At 39.5% G+C, this 14,511-nt stretch overlaps 1 protein-coding gene across 3 annotated transcripts in view; it reads right to left on the reverse strand.

Moving 5' to 3' along the window:
• The window catches only part of WDHD1 (WD repeat and HMG-box DNA binding protein 1), an 89,662-nt gene that overhangs the window by 56,112 nt on the left and 19,039 nt on the right, over nt 1-14,511 (reverse strand). For all 3 annotated transcript variants that reach the window (XM_055361416.2, XM_004055198.4, XM_063697851.1), the window contains 7 exons: nt 13,024-13,135; nt 12,731-12,781; nt 11,695-11,790; nt 6,520-6,612; nt 5,311-5,417; nt 4,928-5,069; nt 48-258 (listed from right to left, as the gene is read on the reverse strand). In XM_055361416.2, coding sequence (XP_055217391.1) covers nt 48-258; nt 4,928-5,069; nt 5,311-5,417; nt 6,520-6,612; nt 11,695-11,790; nt 12,731-12,781; nt 13,024-13,135 — 812 coding nt within the window. The remainder of the gene's footprint in view (nt 1-47; nt 259-4,927; nt 5,070-5,310; nt 5,418-6,519; nt 6,613-11,694; nt 11,791-12,730; nt 12,782-13,023; nt 13,136-14,511) is intronic.

Consider the following 14,511-nt stretch of genomic DNA (forward strand, 5'->3'; position numbering starts at 1 on the left):
AAATATTAATCAACAGGGTAATCACATGCACAAAGTCAAATTCTTACCAACTGAGTTTTCATCATCTTCTAGGATGTGACTTCGCTGTCTAGGACGACCTGAAGCCATCATGAGGTCTTCATCATCCTCATCATCATTTATAATCCCTTTTGAAAAAGAAGGGATCTCAACTGCATTGTCATTTAGAAAATCACCAGCATTACTCATATCATCTCCATCAAAAAGATCATTATAATCCTTTTCCACTCTGCTAGATACCTTGAACAAATTAATACAAATTATAAAGTAAAAGTGAATGATTTAGAAAAAATTACTAAAAAGGTAAACTTTTAATATGCACCTATAAATTCTACCAAGCAGCAAACTCACTGAACAGATAAGAATAATTAGTAAATGTATTTATGAGAATTGTATTTATATTTACACAATAAGACCCAGTCCTTATTTCAAATGCCTTGTAGTCTGGGGATGGGATGGGAGTATAGGGACTGACATGTAAACAAATACTGTATATGCCAAAATATAAAACAAGATTTTATTCCTCAGAAGTCATTCCCTAGAAAAGAAGTGATATTAATATGATAAAGTCCCTATAAAGTCTGTCATATTATAAGACAGTCTCTCATTTACTTTTATTTTGAACAAAATACTGCATAAGATACATTTTCTTTATATTATCTCAGTTAAAGTTAGTGTTTTGATACTTATAAAAATAAAGTGATAGAACCAATAGAAAAACAAAGAAGGCAAAGAAATTCTACATAAAGCCCCAGCATGGTGGCTCACACCTGTAATCTCAGCACTTTGGGAAGCTGAAGCAGGTGGACGCCTTGAGCTCAGGAGTTCGAGACCAGCCTGGACAACATGATGAAACCTCATCTCCACAAAAAATTAGCCAGGCATGGTGGCATGTGTCTATAGTCCCAGCTACCTGCGAGGCTGAGGTAGGAGGGTCACCTGAACCTGGAAGGTCAGGGCTGCAGTGAGCCATGATCTCACCACTGCACTCCAGCCTGGGTGACAGAGTGAGACCCTGTCTCAAAAGAAATAAATTTTTAGATCATTTCAAAAAGTGAAATGGTAAGCAGATACACTGCAAAGATCCCAAGTTACTCCTATAAAAACTACAAATGTTAAGCCAATGGAAATTTATAGTTTGGTATAAAAGTCTAATGAGAACACCATTAACAGATTAAAAAGTATTATATCATAAACTTTTTATTTTCATTTATTTATTTTTTGACAGAGTGGAGTCTCACTCTGTCGCCAGGCTGGAGTGCAGTGGCGTGATCTCGGCTAACTGCAACCTCCGCCTCCCGGGTTCAAGCGATTCTCCTGCCTCAGTCTCCCAAGTAGCTGGGACTACAGGCGCATGCCACCATGCCCAGCTAATTTTTGTATTTTTAGTAGAGATGGGGTTTCACCATGTTGGCCAGGATGGTCTTGATCTCTTGACCTCGTGATCCACCCGCCTCAGACTCCCAAAGTGCTAGGATTACAGGCAAGAGCCACAGCGCCCAGCCTTTTTTTTTTTTTTTTTGACACAGAGTCTCACCCTGTCACCCAGGCTGGAGTGCAGTGGCGTGATCTTGGCTCACTGCAAACTCCATCTCCCAGGCTCAAGTGATTTTCCTGCCTCAGCTTCCTGAGTACCTGGGTTTACAGGCCTACACAACCACACCTGGCTAATTTTTGTATTTTCAGTAGAGACGGGGTTTCCCCATGTTGGCCAGGCTATTCTTGAACTCCTGACCTCAGGTGATAAACCCACCTCGGCCTCCAAAAGTTCTGGGATTGTAGGCGTTAGCCACCGTACCCAGACCCTCATAAACCTTTTAAATGGAAGTAAACATAATTGTGCTCTGAAAACTGATGTTTAATAAAATGAGATGAAAAAGTGTTTCTAAATCCATACATTGAAAAATACTTGATATGAGTAAATTAATAACTAAGTGCTATAAGAAGATATTCAACCATTCCATTTATAGTCCTAAAAGTTTGTGTACTCAAGCTGACAAAAAATTGTTTTTGGATTTTCTAATTAAAAAAAATGGGGAGGCCGGGCGTGGTGTCTCATGCCTGTAATCCCAGCACTTTGGGAGGCCGAGGTGGGCAGATCACGAGGTCAGGAGATCGAGACCATCCTGGCTAACACAGTGAAACCCCTCTCTACTAAAAATGCAAAAATTAGCCAGGCGTGGTGGCACAAGCCTGTAATCCCAGCTACTCAGGAGGCTGAGGCAGGAGAATCACTTGAACCCGGGAAGCGGAGGTTGCAGTGAGCCGAGATCGCGCCATTGCACTCCAGCTTGGGCAACAAGAGCGGAACTCCGTCTCAAAAAAAAAAAAAATGGGGAGGCCAGGCACGGTGGCCCATGTCTGTAACCCTAGCACTTTGGGAGGCTGCGGTGGGTGGATCACCTGAGGTCAGGAATTCAAGACCAGCCTGGCTAACATGGTGAAACCCCATCTCTACTAAAAATACAAAAAATTAGCAGGGCGTGGTGGTGGGTGCCTGTTATCCTAGCTACTTGGGAGGCTGAGGCAGGAGAATCGCTTCAACCCAGGAGGCGGAGGTTGCAGGGAGCCACCATTGCACTCCAGCCTGGCCAACAGAAGGAGACTTTGCCTCAAAGAAAAAAAAATTTTTAATGGGGGACTGTGCCTCATATTTATGATGAAGGCGATAAAATGTTCACAGATGTCAAATTAGCCCAGCTAATTTTTGTATTTTTAGTAGAGACGGGGTTTCGTCATGTTGGCCAGGCTGGTCTTGAACTCCTGACCTCAGGTGATCCACCGGCCTCGGCCTCCCAAAGTGCTGGGATTACAGCCGTGAGCCACCGTGCCCAGCCAAAATTTTTTTTCTTAATTCACTTTTTGTTTTTACCAATGTTACACATGCATATATATTAGTTGGGCAGTTTTGCAAGGCATGCTATGAAAACAGTCCTCTCCACAGCCCCAACTTACTTCTCTACAGAATAAATCCTTCCAGCTCTTTTAGTTGTTTCTTTGCTACTTCTTCCATACCTGTAAATCATATTCTAGTAGAATTTTTTTTTTCACTTTTAATCATTGTGTTTAACAGATCCTATTAACTTCCATCTATGGCAGATGAGGATCTGGTACCCTTTCACAACCACCCCAACCGCCATGCTTGCATGTACACTATTCTCCAACCCCAATTCTCCCAATATAGATAGATATATCCTCCTTGTGGTTCAATCAATATACAGTATTTAGGTTATTAAGATCATGTAAATGCTATTCATGGCTGAATAATAAAAATGATAGCCAACACTTATAAAGTATGCCAAACTTATGAAGTGTGCTAGACACTGTTCTAACTATACATAATTCACTTAATCCTCCCAATAACCCCAAGTGGTTGGCATTATTCCTATCTTTTTACACATACAGTATATTATGATCACTGTTCCTTTCTTTTACAACTTTTTGTTTTCCCTGGAGTTAAGAAACTCTCTCTTTACGTCTTTTCTCTTAGACAAATTCCCCAAAGATGATTTTTCCAATCTCCTGCCTGAAACGCATAAGAATGGCTGACAATGTTCTGGGAACCTAGTAGAAGTGAGATGGTCATTTCAACATTCAAGTATCTAATCTTTCATTTAATCCTCTGTTTTCAGTACAGTATTTCCCCCTTACCCAAGACCACTCAACTGTAACCAGTGTCCCTAGACCAAGGACAGTCTATTTCCTCTTTTCTAAAAAAACAAATCTCCAACATTCTGCCAGAATGCATGTGAAGATGGGGGAGGGCAGGTACCCTGCTTTGAACACAGATGTTGAGACTAGAACACTCTATGTGCTTATTAAATCACCTCTCCTGTTTTCAGCCCCACTTCTAGAAGCACCTAGTGCTACCAAATTCTGAATCTCTGGGGATTCAGTGAAGCAAACTGAGTAGCACCTCAACTTCCAGAAACTACAGTTTTAGAATTCAACTTTTTGAGAAGCTGAAGTGAGTTTCTCATCATCCTTCTATTTTCTAGCCTCCACTTTTTTATTTTTATTTTTTAGATGCGGTCTTACTGTCATCCAGGCTGGAGTGCAGTGGCACAATCACAGCTTGCTGTAGCCTCAACCTCCTGGGCTCTAGTGATCCTCCCACCTCAGCCTTCTGAGTAGGAGCATGAAACTACAGGCACACACCACCACACTTGCCTAATTTTTATTTTTTAATTTTTTGTAGAGATGGGGTCCCACCATGTTGCCCAGGCTGATCTCAAACTCCTGGGCTCAAGCAATCCTCCCAAAGTGTTGGGATTACAGGTGTGAGTCACTGCAGCTGAGCTCAAAATTATTTTTATAATCATCCCTTCAACTGTCTTCTTTAACCTTATGGGATTATGCATTTAAGAAAATGCCTTTAGTATAGTTTTTGTGGGGGTTTCAGGAGGGACAGATATAAATGCATGTATTAAGTCTGCAATCTGTAACCAGAAGTCTAAACTAAGACTTGAATATAAATAGGTACATCTGCCAGGCAGGGTGAATAATGAACAAAAGCAAGAAGGTATAAAACAAGGTGCCTGTTTAAAGTTGCTCAGTAAAGCTGTTTGACTAAGCAGAGGAGGTGTATAGGTAGTTCTAAGAGTTAAGGCTAATTCAGAGTAGAAACAGTTTGCAGGCCAAACTGAGACCTGATACAAAATAGTATTTAATGAAAGGTATTCCTTGGAAAGGCATTATATGGAAAGAAAAAAGTTTCTTAGTAAAATACACTTGGGAGACATCAGGTTGAACAAGTAAGAAGTTTTCTTACTATAGATTACTACTCAGCATCTACTATAGTAACATGAAAGGTAATTTTCCAAGAAAGTAAGGCAGTTTGTGGTGTCTTCCAAATCCATATGATCACAGAAACATTTTGAAGAAACTGTTGTACCATACTCCCTTTTACCTTACTGCTTGATGTCTTTCCACTGGGGTCACAAACATTCTCTAGAAGCCCTAGATTTCCTTCTGCATCAGTATACGATATTCGACCACAAGTAGGATGCCATGCCAGACCACAAATTGCATAACCTTTCTCATGTTTCACCCTAAAAATTAAAAAGTAGGTTCTAAAAATACTGTCAAGAAAAATATAAATTGTACATTTCTTTAGGTAAATTTTAGTTAGGAAAGAATAAATGACTTTTGACAATAATTTATAAATAATATAAATTTAATTATATTTTCATTCTGACAATCTGATGGCAAATTTGAAATGTTTCAAAATAAAACAAATACAAAACTAATAGAGATGAGCAAAGAAGAGACAAAAGATACACTAAATCATACCTTTCCATGCAGTCTTTGGTCTCCACATTCCAAACTATGATTAGACCATTAATACTACCTGCAGCTAAATATTGCCCACAGGGAGACCAGGTTACTATATTGAGGGTCTGTAAAGAAAAACAGTTAATAAATAATGATTTTGTAAAATTTCAAACTAAATACTCATTTTATTACCAAATTCAATTTTCTTTTCATTTTTTTTTTCAAGAATTTGGAGGGCAATCAACCAAATTCAAATTTTTATATCCCTGTTCTATATTATTTCTAATTATATTCGATACAAGACAAAGTTTGCTTATTTTCTAACCTCACTTTTCAATAACATTCAAGTATCACTACCAGCTATTACTTTATCATGAAAAAAATTATACTGGCACAATTTTATTTTATTTTTAGAGTCAGGGTCTTGCTCTGCCACCTAGGCTGCAGTGCAGTGGCACCATCATTACTCACTGCAACTTTCAACTCTTAAGCTCAAGCAATCCTCCTGCCTCAGCCTCCCAGGTAGCTAGGGCTACAGGCATGCACCACCACACACAGCTAATTTTTTAGTATTTTTTGTAGAGATGGAGTCTTCTTTTGTTGCCCAGGTTGGTTTCGGATTCCTGGCCTCAAGCAATCCTCCTGCCTCAGCCTCTCAAAGTGCTGGGATTACAGGCATGAGCCACTCTGCCCAGCCACTGGCACAATTTTCAAAGCAAAACCTAAAAAATGTTATTATCCTAGAAAGAGAGACAATTCAAGACATCCTCTTAGCATTCACAATCAAGATGAAGAAAACTAGTAAGTGAAGTGAACTTTAGTAAGCCATTGCTGACCTACTGGGCTTACATTTCCTTAACTGTAAATATCTACGCATGTAAGAGACAGAGAAAACAGACCAACAACCTTTCTTCCTCTAAAATTTCAGAGTCCATGATCACAAGTCTCAGTGAAACTCACTTAACAATAAAGGCTAACTACTGACCATTTTAGAACAACTTGTTCTAATACTATGCAAGGGTTAAATCTGACTTCTTATAACAAAGACCTATTTAGTAACCAGTTATTGATCAAATGAAGAAAGGATGAGCTGTTAGAAGATGGACCACATACAACAGCCAGGAGTTGTTTTCCATTCCAATAATATTTAACTGCAACTGTATTCAGGCAAACTACGCATTAACTGCTCCTTATAGCCCACTGAAAGTGTCACTTTGTAAAACCTACCTGAGAGATGAAATTATCTGAAAGATCAAATTGATGACTCCAAGATTCTCTTCTATATAGCTTAACAGATTTTTCCACAGGAATTGCCAGTAACTATTAGAAAACATAAACAACGTAAACAAAAGTTTACATTAAATTGAATTTGAAGAAGGAAAAAGGCACAAAATTCATTCAGATATATTTACAAGACATAAAAGCAAATTAGTTTTTATTGTTTCTGTTTTCAAGAGACGGTGTCTCACTATGTTGCCCAGGTTGGTCTCTAACTCCTGGGTTCAAGGGATCTTCCTGGCTCAGCCTCCTAAGTAGCTGGGACTACAGGCATACACCACTGTGCCAGGCACAAATCTGTATTTTAATTGGCAACTAATGAAACTCAGAACATTACTTAAAACTTCAATAAGCAAAAAATAGGTGATAATTTGTCATGGGAAGAGAAAAAAATAAAGGCGATCACTCTATTGCTTGCACCCAAAAAATGGAGAACTTGTAATTACTAGTACTTTTAATATGGTTACTTTTTTTTCCCCCAAGAGACAGTCTTGCTCTGTCACCCAGGCTGGAGTGCAGTGGTGTGATCATAGCTTACTGAGCCTCAAACTCCTGGGGTCAAAGGATCCTCCTGCTTCAGCCTCCCAAATAGCTAGGACTACAGCCCAACTAATTTTTTTCCTGTTTTTTTGTAGAGATGGGGTCTCGCTGTGTTGCTCAAGCTGATACTGAACTCTGGCCTCAAGTGATCCTCCTGCCTCAGCCTCCCAAAGTGCTGAGATTACAGCGTGAGACACCATGCCTGACCTTCAATACTACTTCTTAAGGAATCTAGGTCCTTCTGATATAAAAATTCCTCCCATTTGTTTGAGGAAAATAAAGACAGAATCCTTCAAATATCTTGAAAAACAAGAAATGTATCTTCTTATGCATTATTCTAAAGAAACTGATTAGTAGAAAAAATAAAACTGTGTATTCTTTCCATGATTATCCAAAAAAGGATTAGTAACATATAATAAAAACTTTATTTTAAATAATTTTTAAATTAGGTTTTTTTGCAAGCAAAGAAAAAAATACATACTACATTTCCTTGAGCTCAATTATCACTTTAATCTAGAATGTACATTGTTAAAAGTTCACATGGGCTGGGTGTGGTAGCTCAGGCCTATAATCTCAGCACTTTGGGAGGCTGAGACAGGCAGATCACTAGAGCTCAGGAGTTTGAGACTAGCCTGAGCAACATAATGAGACCCTGTCTCTACAAAAAATAAAAAAATTAGCCAGCCATTGTGGGCGCGTGCCTCTAGTCCCAGCTACTCGGGTTGGGGGCTGAGGTGGGAGGATGAACTGAGTCCAGGAGGCAGAGGTTGCAGTGAATCGTGATCATGCCACTGCACTCCAGCCTGGGCAACAGAGTGAGACCATGTCTCAAAGAAAAAGGAAAGAAAAAATAATTTTAAAAGCCAATTGTGTATATATGTATACAAAAGAAAGAAAAACAAACTCTCTCTATATATATATAGTTGCCCAGGCTGGAGAGAGGTAGTGCCATCTCGGCTCACTGCAACCTCTGCCTCCCAGGTTCAAGCAATTCTCCTGCCTCAGCCTCCCGAGCAGCTGGGACTACAGGTGCACACCACCACGCCTGGCTAATTTTTGTATTTTCAGTAGAGACGGGGTCTTATCATGTTGGCCAGGCTGGTCTCGAACTCCTGACCTCAGGGGATCCACTCGCCTCAGCCTCCCAAAGTGCTGGGATTATAGGCGTGAGCCACTGTGCCCAGCTACCAACTGTATATTTTTTATGTACACTGTCTGCTCATGTCTTCGCTCATCTTTCTAATGGGTTTTTATTGATTTGTAAGAATACTTTGCACACTATGGAAATTAGCTCTGTTTTATTGTTTCAAATTTTCTTCCCCAGTTTGTCATTTGTACTGTGACTAATATTTTGTATCATGCAAAACTATTCACTTTTTATACAATCTACTTTATTAATTTTATTTCCTGAAAAATTTCAAAAGAATAGAAAAGTTGAAATAATAAATAGTAAATACCTATATATAGACTCATCATGTGGAAGCAAGCTTCCAAGATGGTCCTCAAAGATTCCCACTTCCTGGTATTCATATCCTTGTGCTAATACATTTGCTAAATCTCCTTTTCTCTACCTTTATGTACACTAACTTTCCATATACATTTGGTTCTATTTATCTCTTTAACAGGTATGTGTCTATTCATAACTCAATAACAAACTTATAATTCTCATAACTTTGTTTTATTATCTGACTGAATTATTTGCATCACTTTTCTTTTTCAAAACTTTTCATTTTCCACATGGACTTTCCCTTTTTTTTAGAAACCAACGTTTATTTTCTTTTTTTTGAGATAGAGTCTCGCTGTATCACCTGGGCTAGAGTGCAGTATTGCGATCTCGGCTCACTGCAACCTCCGCCTCCCGGGTTCAAGCAATTCTTATGCCTGAGACTCCCAAGTAGCTGGGATTACAGGCATGTGCCACCATGCCCAGCTAATTTCTATATTTTTAGTAAAGACAGGGTTTCGCCATGTTGCCCAGGCTGGTCTTGAACTCGTGGCCTCAACTGATCCACCTGTCTCAGCCTCCCAAAGTGCTGGGATTATGGACATGAGCCAGCGAGCCCGACCCAATGTTTATTTTTCATCAACCTTATTTCCATGTTGCTTAAGAGCCCGTGCAAGAACAGCTTAAGATCACTCAGTGGTTGTTCTTATGCATTCAGTGGTCTGAGCAGTGGGGAGCCGCAGACCAGTCTTCTGTGGCAGGCTGAGCACTCCAGTTTTCAGGAGGGAACTGCTAAATAGGCACAGAGGGCACCTGCACACCATCAGACCAGTCTGCAACCTCAGGTTGAGGAGCACCGAACTCAGGAGCTGGAGCAGTCCATTCACCCTGAAATTCCTCCTTGGTCACAGCCTTTTCAGCAGCAGGCTGCTCTTCTTTTTCAATCTCTTCAGGAACACTGTAGAAGTAGAGATCAGGCATGACCTCTCACAGGAAATGGTGCCACGCATGCGAACTTCCTGGATCGGCATCCACCACATCAATCCCACTGAGTGAGCTCCCTTGTTGTTGCATGGGATGGTAGTGTCCACGTAGCACAGAGGAAAATCTGTGTGACACAGAGCAATGGTAGGTAGGTTAACATAAGATGCCTCTGTGAGAGGCTGGTGATCAGCACTGGGATTAGTCACCATACGAAGCTGTGGCTCCTAAAAGGCTGCCTGGATCTGGTTAATGAAAGTTCCAGGAGTGAAACAGCCAGCAATTGGAGTGACTCCAGTGGCAGCAGCAAACTTCAGCATGGCCTTCGGACCAGTATTCCTGGATGATATGACACTGACATTGACAGAGTTTTCAACAGCAACAATGGCACAAGCTCCCAGGAGAAGCTTCTCCCAGGTCCTCTTCAGATTTATGATGTAGATGCCAACACTTTTCCTTTTATAGATGTACTGTTCCATCTGGAAGACAAAGCTGGTGCTACCTAAGTGGGTTCCTCCTGCAAGGAACTTAAGGACATCCTCCTCCTTCATTTGCAGGACATCGAGGTTCTAGACATTGTGAAAGTTTCCCTTTAAGTTACGATGGGAATCCAGAACAACATCATAAGGATCCTTCTCTGGGTAGTACAGAAAGCCCTCATGGGCTTTAGAATCAGCTCAATTTGGTCCTCCTAGACATCTTATTGGTACTTTATTTTATTTTGTTTTCTTTTTTTTTTCCTTAGAGGCTTCAGATGAGACATTTTATTTTTAAGGCAAGGTTTTGCTCTGTTGCCTAGGCTGGAGTACAGTGACAGGATCATAGCCCACTGCAGCTTTAATCTCCTGGGCTCAAGTGATACTCCTGCCTCAGCCTCCCAAGTAGATGGGACTACAGGAATGTGCCACCACACCTGGCTAATTTTCATTTTTTTGTGGAGACGAGGTCTTGCTATGTTGCCCAGGCTGGTGTCAAACTCCTGAGCTCAAGCGGTCCTCCTGCCTCAGCCTCCCAAAGTGCTGGGATTATAGGCGTGAGCCACCACACACAGGCTGTTGTTTTATATGTGAATGTTATCAAAACTATAGATTAATTTAGGGAAGAACTGACATCTTTATTCATATCAAATAATTCCTTTCTAAGAATATATGTTTCTATTTATCCAAGTCTTCTTTTACTTCTCTTGGTAGCATGTTAAAAGTTTCTTTATATAGATCTTTCACATTTCTTGTACATTTAACCTGTTACTGTATCTTTTTCAATTTAAAAGTAAATGCATTATTTTTCCTACATGCTTTCTAAATAGCTATTGTTTGTATACAGGATAACAATCCTGTATTTGTATAACAATCCTGTATACAAACAATTTTGCTTCCAGTTACCTTACTAAATTTTCTTATTAGTAGTAATGATTTTCTTCCCCAGTAGATTTTCTTGGGATTTACTCATATACAAACATTTCATTTGCAAATAATGAACATTCTCTTTCTTTCTTTCAAATTTCTCATATCTTTCTGTTGTCTAACTGTATCAGTTAGTACCTCCAAAATGTTAGGTACTAACGGTGAGAATGGACATAATAAGACTGTCTCCAGAGTTGTTCCATTAAGCATGAATGTGAACAAAAATATAAAATTAATTCATTCATGCAAAATTTATACTTCAAAATAAATCTTGAAAAAGTTCAAATGTTTCTTAAAGCATTTCAATACTAATTATTTGGCTTGGTACTCTAAAATTTATAATCCAAATTTTTAAAAAGTAATTAAAAAAACTATTCTTACACTCAAAGTTGAAAAGGACTGAATAAAACAAAGGTTAAAAATAAGAATCATGCCAGGCACGGTGGCTCACGCCTGTAATACTAGCATTTTGGGAGGCTGAGGCGTGTGGATTGCCTGAGCTCAGGAGTTCGAGACCAGCCTGGGCAACACGATGAAACCTCCTCTCTACTAAAAATACAAAAAATTAGCTGGGCATGGCAGCATGCACCTGTAATCCCAGCTACTCGGGAGGCTGAGGCAGGAGAATTGCTAGAACCTGGGAGGCAGAGGTTGCAGTGAGCCGAGATCGCGCCACTGCACTCCAGCATGGGAGACAGAGTGAGGCTCCGTTTCTAATAAAAAAAAAAAAAGAAGAGAAAAATAAGAATCACTTACCTTCCCACTTTTTGGCTGCCAAGCAAGTCTGCAGATTGATTTTGCATTTATCACATCGTTGCATTTTTGTAGCAGTGGCCAACTAATAGCACATGTCTAATTGGTAAAAAAAGAAAATTTCTTTCCTTTATGAAAATCCCCCCCAAAATATATGCAGAACTGAATATATTTAAAGGTTCTTCAAATTAATATATATCTCAGAAAAATGCAACTTAATGCACCTTAATTATAATAATATCTGATATACCTAAACTGCTTTAAGTCCTTCAAAGGTATGAAGAGTACAAATCTTAAATAACTAGAGTATTTTCTGTGCAGAATAAACAAATGATATACTCACTGAATAATCATACACACATACACAAAACCCCAATATGTGAAATTCTTAGAATGACTACAAAAATAAAACTTCAATGGTCTACTATAAAATGTTAAAGTGTCAAAGTCGCTTCTTTTAAATAGCTCAAGAATGAAGGGAAGGAACTGTGGATATTAAGGCATATTTGTGGAGGATATTTCTCTAGTCAATTACATTCATATTCTCTCTAGAAATGCCAAGCCATCTTGGATTGCCTTGGGCAGACTTAACTGTTCCCTCTGTCAATCTGGAGAACACCTTATTTCATATCTCCTTTAAAACCTTTATTAGGCTGCATTTGAATAAATTGTATATGTGACTCTCCAAATCAAATGTGACCCATAATTTTTTATCCCCAACCATCTAACCCAAGGCCCAACGCATGGGCATTACATTGTAAACATAAAATAACTGAATTTATTCCCTTCATTTACAAAACTTAAAAAGTTAAATATAAGATTATCATTCCCCTTGTGATTAGGTAAAAATGCAATTAGTCTTCAACGTATTTATTTGGCACTAGAATACTGTGGACTTTGATCACAAAAACAGTATTTAATGGTACCAAAGAAACAAATTCCAAAGAAAAGCAATTATTAATTTGGCCCAGTAATACGACATATAACAATTTATTACAGAAATGGGCAAAAAACTTTAAATTTAAATTGCTGAGTTTACCTGATCTGAAATTTGCCACACTCTGACAGATCCATCACAACTAGCTGATGCCTGCAGGAATAAACAACACATTTCTCTATAGTCATAGCCATAATACTACATGGAAAGTGGTTCAATTAATTAAATCAAAAAGCCCTTTTATCAACTGGGTGAAATTTCCTGCTAACTCTCTTACTGAATAAAACAAAGGTTGAAAAGTTAGAGTTAGCAGAAAATTTTTTAGAGAGTTAGTAGGAAATATATTTTTAAACATATTCAGGAAAAACACAAAAAGAGAAGGAAAAAATAATTACCAGAAAGATGTCCTTAGGATCAAAGGAAAGACTTAAAACAGGGGCATCATGTCCTCGAAATGTTTTCTGTTGGCTGCTATCCATCACATCCACAATTTTGACTAGAAAATCACTAAGAACAAAAAGAGTAACTCAAATGAATAAATGCTAACACAAAGGCCTTTCCTAAAAGCTATGATCCAAATATTTCTTTTTTTTTTGAGACGGAGTCTCACTCTGTCACCCAGGCTGGAGTGCAGTGGTGCGATCTCAACTGCAACCTCCACCTCCCAGGTTCAAGCGATTCTCCTGCCTCAGCCTCCCGAGTAGCTGGGATTACAGGTGTGCACCACCATGCCCAGCTAATTTTTGTATTTTTAGTACAGATGGGGTTTCACCATGTTGGTCAGGCTGGTCTTGAACTCCCGACCTTGTGATCCGCCCACCTCAGCCTCCCAAAGTGCTGGGATTACAGGCATGAGCCACTACGCCTGTCCAAGTATTTCAAAATCACAAAATCTTTATGGCAACTTATAAAATTTGGCACCCAAATTTAATGGCTTACCTTTTAGTTTTGCTCTATAAATATGCTGAAAACACAAGTCAAGATTTCCCATTATGCTAAAATACAAACACTTCCTAAATGGCTTCTTTAGTTACATCTTAAGCTTCTATTATTTGCTAATCTAATTATAGCTACAACCATTTTTAAAAGTACTATACCTTTCACTTCACCTCAGCAATTCAACCAACTATATTGTTTTCCTGTGACAAAGAAGCATCAAGAGAAACTCAAAAATATTCTGACTGTACAGCCCAAGTTCTAAGTAAAATAATTTTTTTTTTTTTTGAGACAGAGTTTCACTCTTGTCGCCCAGGCTGGAACACAATGGCGTGATCTCAGCTTACTGCAACCTCTATCTCCCGGGTTCAAGCAATTCTCCTGCCTCAGCCTCCCGAGTAGCCGGGATTACAGGCACCCGCTACTATGCCCAGCTCATTTTTGTATTTTTAATAGAGACGAGGTTTCACTGTGTTGGCCAGGCTGGTCTTGAACTCCTGACCTCAGGTGATCTGCCCACCTTGGCCTCCCAAAGGGCTGGGATTACAGGCATGAGCCACCACGCCAGCCCTAAAATAATTTTTTTTAATTTTCCATCAAGCTATGCTTTCAGTATTATAAAATAGGCCATCTGCCCATCTGCAGAGCAGTATATTTCCTTCCTTTTTTTCTTTTTTTGAGACAGAGTCTCACTCTGTCGTCTAGGCTGGAGTGCAGTGGCACCATCTTGGCTCACTGCAACCTCTGCCTCCTGGGTTCAAGTGATTCTCCTGCCTCAGCTTCCCGAGTAGCTGGGATTACAGGCACCCGCCACCACACCCAGCTAATTTTTTGTATTAGTAGAGACGGGGTTTTGCCATGTTGGCCAGGCTGGTCTTGAACTCCTGAGCTCAGGTGATCTGCCCGCCTTGGCCTCCCAAAGTGCTAGGATTACAGGCGTGAGCCAC

The sequence above is a fragment of the Gorilla gorilla genome, chromosome 15 (assembly GCF_029281585.2).
Source record: "Gorilla gorilla gorilla isolate KB3781 chromosome 15, NHGRI_mGorGor1-v2.1_pri, whole genome shotgun sequence".
Taxonomy (NCBI): Eukaryota; Metazoa; Chordata; class Mammalia; order Primates; family Hominidae; genus Gorilla; species Gorilla gorilla.